This window comes from Poecilia formosa, unplaced genomic scaffold (genome assembly GCF_000485575.1).
Source record: "Poecilia formosa unplaced genomic scaffold, Poecilia_formosa-5.1.2 Scaffold120, whole genome shotgun sequence".
NCBI classification, from domain to species: Eukaryota; Metazoa; Chordata; class Actinopteri; order Cyprinodontiformes; family Poeciliidae; genus Poecilia; species Poecilia formosa.
The window spans coordinates 697,019-705,752 of NW_006800059.1; the positions used below are offsets into that span (position 1 = coordinate 697,019).

Here is an 8,734-nt window from a genome sequence, read left to right on the forward strand (position 1 = left end):
TATATATATATATATAAAACCTGAAAATGATGAAATTCAACAGGCGTTCTGGAATTGAAAAATATTCACAGAAATAATGATGGGGCCGGAGCACTCACTCGCCTAATAAATGTGCATACGCTGCAGAGTGGAGCTGAGGGAGACAAACGTACAGCAATGCGAAGCTGGCTGTGGAATAACAAAACAACAGTTATTGCTTCCGAATTTCACTGCAAATTGACTTGTTAACAACATAGTCTAACCTTCTGTTTCTGCCTTCCATTTTTTTTTTTTTTTGTCAGAACACTCAGCCATACACAACATCGACGTATTAACATTTGGTTGGAGAGGATGCAGGGGAATACTTCTGGTTCAAAGGTCAGACTATTTCTACATACTGAAGCACCACTGTAGTAATTTATTTCTCTCATCTAATTGCTCAGCTCTGCAAAGGGCAAACAGACATTTTGTGCTAACCTCTGTGATATTCACACTTTTTTTTCATTTTTTTTCATTTTAGCACTGTCATTGGACCAATTATCACAAGAGACAATGAGCCTATTGTTGCTTCAAGAAATGTGAACACTTTCAAATCAAAGTGTAAAAAGATGTAGAATACATAAAGCACTCGGTTGAGGCTCCTGAAAATACTGATGCTTCAGGCAGCCTAAGAGGAACTTCATCACAACCCTCTAATGAATCTATTTTGATCATTTTTTTCCTTCAACTTTGACATGGAGGACGGCTGTCTCTGCATTTGGAATTATGTTTTGGGAGTGACTGCTTCGTGAGACAGATGTCTGAGGCAAAATACCAAAACAGGAGAGAAAGAAATCAAAGGACATGGAAGGAACAAGTGCAGAAGTTGACAGCCCTCAGGATTTTTTTCTCCCTTTTTTAATATTGTGGAGTGTAAAATATTGTGCATAAAATGTTTGTCTTTTCCAGTGTACATGAAAACTTAATTTGTGCTGTTGGTAAATCTTCCCTCTTCCTCTTACATGCAAAACAGCCAAAGGTTGACGAAACTGAGTAGATGATGTGAAGATGAAACAAATGCATTGTGAAAGAGATGTTTGTGTGTCTTGAGACATTTTACCATTAGTCTGTGGGCTACCTGTTCGCCTTTCATCACCTCCTAAATGGCTTTACGAATTGAACTTGCGACCATTTACCCTGGAACTGATGAACCCGACAGAAATGTGCAATCAGTGGGTTGTTTTCAATACTTGAAATGCCTTATTTATGTTAAATGGTTCAAACGATGATTCTGTACATATGGAGCCATTTATTGATATGTGCTGAATTCCATTAAAATTGTTGTTCCTGTAACACATTTTTTTTTTTCACTTTCACTTAGTAAAATCTAAATACACTAAAAATGATACGATTATTTAATCTTTTCTTCAGTCTGCAGGGGTATGATTATTTTACTGTGTGTTTTTTTTTTGTCTAAAATTTAATCCTAAACCAGGACAAAAACAACTCTTTAGATCTAGAAATTGCTTAACATCGATCACGTTTTCATAACTCTCTAAGCCACTAACAATGTATTTTTAAATAAAACTAAATAAGCTGTTTTAAAGATTAATCAATTAATCTAAACAACAAATAGAAAGTATTTGCGGCTCCTTTGCTATACGTCCTACTTCACAGCGTCACCTATACGCATTCCCTTTTCCCTCCGCACTTATTTGAGATTGTGGTTTAAATATTCAACTAAAAAATAGGTCACTCCTTTAAGAAACTGATTCATCATCAGTTCTTTCCAATTTGTTTTATGCAAACATACAGAACATGACTTCATAAGCATGTTTGAATAATTAGTCCTGCAACAGACATTAGCATAAATCATTGTTTGCTGCAAATATAAATGAAACACCAAATGTAATACAGCCAAAAACATCCACCAGGTAGCGCAGTGTGTTTGTTGTTCTAGTGATACTAGTGAACACATTTTCCCTTTTTGGAAGATTTGTTATGGTTTGTTTATGATAAAAAAATATTGAATAAAATGCACCACCATTCATTCAACTACACAAAATGACTGTAGTGGTGGCAGCATATTGTACAATATTATTATTATTATATATATTATTTTAGCACCCTTTTATGATTTTTAGCCCAATTAAAGAGTCATATAAAAAGTTAACTATTGCCTCACTTCAGGTTGGATATTTTTATTTTATTCCATTAAACATTTTGATGAAAAATATATTTAGATTTTCAGTGTATTCGGAAGCAGAGCTCTTATTTACTCATTTTATAGTTTGCCGCAGAAACTAATTTTTGAAGAGTTGGCTTCATCCATCAAAATAAGAAAGTAGCAGCAAATTTTCTCACAGTGTAAATATTTTTAACACTGAACATAATTTTAGTGACACAAATCCTCTGAAATTTCTAACTTGAAGTATTCCAACATTTTTCTTACTAAACCACAAATAACAATTAAAGTAATGAATGTCCATGGATTGTTTCACCCACTACCCCTTTGAAACTTCAAATTAATGGTCAAAAGGACAAATGCTGGGATAAATTTAGGAGTAATGCTATGAAATGGAGTCCAGCTAACTTGGAAAGAGACAGCTTCCTATTGCTTTCCATTTTTATGCTAAGCCACCAAGCTCCTTGCAATTACGCCATAAAAAGCAGGCATATTAAATCTTTCAATCCAGCCTGCATCAGACACTAATCAAGCATTCTTCCCAAAATCCAAAATTATTGCTTTTAGTTATCAACAGCTAAAAAAAAAAAAAAAAAAAAAACTCATTAACCCATCGCACTTGCATGTTTGAGCCAGAAACACATTCATTAATTGGTGTCCCTCTGCACATTTCAAAAGACTTTTATAAATATTACACACACAGATGAATGGGTATCAGAACTAGCTGTTGTAAGGGCAGAACACAGCAGGATACTGACCAAGCCTTTCAAAGCCAAAGCCCCTCAGGAATTATTCCCGGAGGAACTGCCCGTGTCGTGTGTGGTGTCATCTATTCATGGAAATCAGATGTCTTTTTGAAGAATTCACCAAAGTAAAATAACTTGACAATAACGACTTTAGAGTTAACTCCTTTTTTTTAACCTAAAAATAATTTTGCACCTGTCAAGTTAAGGCACGGTATGCCAGCCACAACAGTTTTAAGTCACAAGAGCTGCATGAACCTCTTATCGCTTGTAGACAATAGAAGTATTGCCTCTTGCAAAACCTATTCATACGTCTTGAAATTTGCATCATTTTTGTCATATCATAACCACAAACATCAGTGTATATTATGCTAGGTTTTCTGTGACATATAGCATGTATTATAAATGTTACTAGCCCCATTTTACTGCTGTGTATACAATATTAATCTACAGTTGTCCTAAAAAAAAAAATTCTGGTGATCCAGAAATTTTGAAGGATTCTCTGCTTGATTATTTGATACATGTTTATTTCAGTAAGTTTTTCTACATATCAGCATTTTTACTTTTAAACTTGCCTTTGGTCCAGCAGACCAGGGCAGTGAAATCTATCAGTACATGTCAGTCCTGTGGGATGCACCTTCTCTGAGTCAATATATTACAAAACCAGGTTTTGCAGCAATCAGAACTGTACCTCCTTTGTACAGATTTGCTGAAAACAGCTACAGCTCAGTTGGACTGAAGGAAGACTGTTTTTTACAGATTCTCAATTTGACTAGATTTTATTTAGGGGTAGCAGAGTAAATGCACACCACGGGTTTTAGATCATTATTTGTAAAGGAAAAAGACATGCAACCTATTTCTTCTGCATCATGAATATTTATATGACTTTACCTTGGTCTATCACATAATCCCAATGAATTAACAGTGGTAGTGTAACTACATATACATACTAACTTTGTGTTAGTATGTCTCACAAAATTTAACAAAAAAAAATAATATTTTCATGGAGGTTTCAAGGTTGCAACAGGACATATATATATATATATATATATATATATATATATATATATATATATATATTAGCATTGCACTGCATTTTAAAAATTAAGTCTTCTAACAAAGAATGAACATACTGTCAATTTTGTTCAGATAAAACATATATCATGTTGTGGCATTTTACAAATACAGCTTCAGTCTGCAACTTAAAACTCTTTTTCAACTTGCAATCTCGACACTCTTATGATATGTTATCATATCTTTGCTGTTATCCATCGAAGGATGAAGCTTAGAGGGGATTCTCATAATCTCACAGATATCTATTTTGTCTAAAAAGATGAAACATTCACCAAGGGAGGTTGGAAAAAATAGATTAAATATTCTCTCAGCTGCACAGGCCAGAGCAGTGACCAACGCTGTTGAAAGAAATATTGCAGTCATGTTTTTTTTTTTTTTTCCTGGCCTCAGGCAAACAACATACATTTGCAGCTTTAAAATAATATCCTTGGAAAAAATAAATAAATAAGTTAATTAATTAAAAATACCACTGCTGTGTAACAGGTAGAAAGTAACGATTTGACTTTTATGAATTAATCAAAAACATGAACCCAGAATAAATTTCAGCTGTGGAGTAATACCCACACAGGAACACAGGAGCTCGGCGAGACACATGGCTGCTACCAACAAAGCCGTTTTAATTGATGCTACCTTTGGCAGGCAAAGCGTAAACTGCATGCTGCCGAGGCTTTTAATGAGAAGAGAAATAACTTGTTTGGCTTTAATGAGAGTGATATTTTACTGTAAATCCAGGTGTGGGTGTATTAGCAATCAATACACATCTGAATGGCATTTGTTCAAAATTCATTCCCCCTGCAGTTCTTCTTGTCCTGTCCATGGCGTGCTGTCTGTTGGCTCTGAAAGCAGCACAGCGAGGCAGGTGCCACATTACAGCACGCTGTCCATCATCAGCTGTCCTCACATTCTTAGACTTCTCACAATGGCAGCTGCGGTGGCTGTGCAACCTCTGTGTGAATTAATTACCATGCATGTTAGGTTTCGCTTTATTTTCCTCCAGGCTGCCAGGCTTTTAACAAGAATCTGAAAGGTCTTCTTTCCAACATGGGATTCCTAAACGCCTATAATATGTGCAAGATGCAAGCACCAGGCATCCCTTTTTCTGTCAGTCTCCAGAGTGGCTCTCTGTGCTGCTGCTGTGAGGCTCTGATGTTTCCCATCGCACCACAGAGAGGAGAGATTTAAGACACAAGTGACGGTGATGTGCCCTGACTTTCTTTTCATGACGCACCGGGGGACGTCCAGGGATTCGAGGATCCCACGGGACACTTTTCACTCAACACACCCAAGCTATCTGGTCATGCACCAAATATCTGCTCTTGGAAGTCTTCTTTTTTTTTTTTTTTCCCTATTATTTTCACATATATCAACTTGGGGCAACGGGATAAGACGATAAGGTGTTAGGTGTGAAACGGTGTCCGCCGAGACCAAAATCCCCAAACGCGCACAAAATTATCTGCATGAGCAAAGATCAATGCTGAGGATGTCTTTCTCTCAATGCCATTAAAATCAACTGCAGGACTGAATAAATATACAAAGACTTGCACAAAAACACATTTAACGGTGTAAAAGCTATCAACTGCTTTTATTGTGGTTGTTTTCTGTGGCATCAAGCAGTGACCAAGATTACGCAGTCTAATCACATCCTGTAACCGAGAACTGTCTCCACTTCCCCCTGCAGGACTCTCGGATTTCAAAGTCAAGGTAGCACAGACCAAACTGGATTCTAATTAAAGTTGACATCAGGTGCCTCGTGCTTCTTCCCCCCCTCCTCCTCAGGCTTTCATCTAAATGATTCATGCAGAGAATACCAGGCCTTTCATGCCGTTAGGTCCCCGCAAAGGAATAACAACTTGATCACAAGATGGCAAACTTAGATAGATTTACAATGACACCCGGCACAGTGTCTGTTGCCCTGGCTTAGATCAAGCTATGTCAACCCAAAACAGGAACACTCTGCTGGCATTTTACATATTGTTGAAAAGGTGGGTTTGTTTATTTTTTTTTTTTAACAAACACCCGCGCTGGCATATCGCAGAGAGTAAATTAAATCAGAGGACTAAAAATGTGTCTTCTAATAGAATCGCTTTGCATTAAATCTATAAAAAGTCTTATCTACTGCTGTGGAAAAAAAAAAATAAATAAAAAAATAAATAAACCCTTGTATATTTTTTGTTTTTGCTTTTTGTGTTTCAGCTAAATGCTTCATATCATCAAGCAACTTTTAATTTCAGATAATCTGATCCAACATAACATGGAACAGTTTCAAAAAATAATCTAATTTATGACATGGGGGGAAAAAAGCCACAGCCACCAACCTGGCCCAATTAAATGCAATCGACCACATGCTGTACGTTGAGCGACTGAGTTCAGCTTTACAAGCAAAGCCCTGGGCCTGATTACTGCCAAACCTGTAGAATCAAGGACTCCATTAAGTGCAACCCTGAAGTTTAAGTCTGACAGCTTCAATTTCAGGTCTGACATTCATTTCAAAGACTTTGAGATTGCGATGAAGAACAAGAGCCTACAAACGGAAAAAACATGAAACAGTGTTGAACATTTCCAGCAGCGGCATACATGATGAAATTACAAGATGGCGGCATTGACGGCTTATTCAGGAGGTGGCAACAGAACCTAAGACAAGATCTAAAGTAACCGTGGGCCTAACTTGCCTCAGTTAACGTCAACAATCATTATTCAACAATAAGAGTAAAAAACCGAACAAAAAAATAGCATCCATGAGAGACTTCCAAGGTCAGAAAAGCTACACACCAAAATTATAATTTACTATAAAGTGTCTTGATGATGCCCAAAACGTTTGGGAAAATACTGTGTGGACCGAGAAGAAAGATATATCTGGATTAAAAGTGGGACAGCAATATAGAAAAATAACTTTTTACCTTGAGGCAAATCTGGTGGTGGCACCGTCATTGTTTCGGTATGCTTTGGTGCTTTTGGACCTGGAAATAATTGACACAATTTATTTAATAATTCTACTCTGTTTCAAAATAGGTCCCAGGTGACCTTGAGCCCAAGCTCACTTTGAGCATTTATTCAAAACACAATCACCAGGTCTATTAATGACTAGTGCAGAACGACAGGAAGTGATGCGTGGTGTAAAGATCAGGAAGTCTCCCCACACAATTCTTTCTAAAAAAAAAAAATAAAAATGTCAAATGACATCAGTGTTGCAATGCCTCAAATTTAAATCACAAATCTCACCCTCTTCCTCTTCTTGTTGAAAATTCCTTTTGGGTCTTGTTAAACTTTTCGTACCTACAGTTGTCCGGTTGCATAAACCAAACGTCATCACTGCATCACTGCCTTGATCCACAAACCTGACATGCACAAACCAGGCCTGTAACTACTACTACTGACTTTAACCACATCACTGCTTTCACAAAACACAAGTAGATTGAAAAGATATCTTAATCCCACCTCTAATTGTTTTCTAAAACACATAAAAGACGTCCTGCTAGTTAAAGTTCGCATTTGTTGACAGAGGCACAATAATTTAGGGGGAACTTAGATTTTCAAGTAGGGTTAGGTTGTTTGAGATAGTGTTTTACCCCTTAGTAATTACTATCATCTTCAATCATCTTTTGGGACTTAAATATGTATTTACTGAAATTACTCAAAACCTAGTCAGTTTTGACAATCGGAAATGTTTACGTGTGATAACGAAGTGCAAACAGGACACATGTTTGAGGTGGGAAAAGCTCTACGAGGACGTTTAGTTTGCAGGTGTGGCGACTTGAATAAGTTGCAGCCTGCTGAGAACCTGATGTGATTGTTTAGAGGTTAATGTGACAAGCTGTGCCTCGATCACGTGTCGCAGGTTTGTGGAAGAAAAATGAGCTCAAGCACTCAATGTCACTCTGGGTGAAAGCGTCGCCTAAATGCCTACGGAAACGCAAAATTGAATCCTTCTATAAAATTGTCGAGGATACAGGTACGCTAAATAATTGCTGAATGGAGAGATGAATACTTGGAGGCTTCCCCCCCCTCCCTTATAAATAGGAAGAGGATTTATCTCTGTGTACGAGAGAGAGAGAGAGAGAGAGAGAGGCTTTGAATTAAAGATGAGCTCCCTGTGCCTTTTGTTGGGCTATTGTGAATAACACGGCACATAGTACACAGTTAGTTCAGGTTTGCAAAAATAGGTTGGTAAAGTGGTTCAGCTTTGTAGAACCTGAACAGACTAAGTGTGACACACACACGTGCCTCCAGGCTGAGTTTGAGAGCTGTGTGTTCTTATTAATGGAGTTGATTTGGGCTGGTTGTTAGGAATAATCTGTGGTGGACCTGAAAATTAAAATTGTTGTGCCCTCAGAGGAGACTTGTACGCCATTAACACGTCTTTGTGTGTAGCATAAAACCGTTTTCCTTTCACTCCATTCTGTGTGCAGTGGCAGAGAATAACAGAATGTGTCATCAGCTGAGACGAAGGACGTGAAATGAGCAGCGAGCGACTCATGTCCAATCTCTCCCTGTGACCGTTGCGTCTTGCTCCAGGTTATTTTCTGTCCCCACCTCTCGTCCCTCACACTTAAACTTGAGCCTAATGGGTACTGACAGTAAATCGCAATTACCCATACGAGACACTTTAAAAATAGTTCAAGAAATTGGAATGCAGTAAATTAAACACACAAAGTGCTGCGTCATACTTCGAAAGCTGCTCTGGCTTTATTGTTCCAGATACTTGTTTACATCCGTATGCTGGCTTGTTCTTAAAATATAAAACGTGTTGCTGAGTCAAAACAGTGGCTGATGAAGA

General features: G+C 37.5%; 1 protein-coding gene across 2 annotated transcripts in view; it reads left to right on the plus strand.

Annotated features, from left to right (window-relative positions):
* The window catches only part of LOC103144011 (protein FAM19A1-like), a 35,520-nt gene extending 34,205 nt beyond the window's left edge, over positions 1-1,315 (plus strand). For both annotated transcript variants that reach the window (XM_016675690.1, XM_007560765.2), the window contains exons 5-6: positions 282-357; positions 500-1,315. In XM_016675690.1, the coding sequence (XP_016531176.1) occupies positions 282-314 (33 nt within the window). In that variant the 3' untranslated portion in view covers positions 315-357; positions 500-1,315. The remainder of the gene's footprint in view (positions 1-281; positions 358-499) is intronic.
* Positions 1,316-8,734: the final 7,419 nt, after the last annotated feature.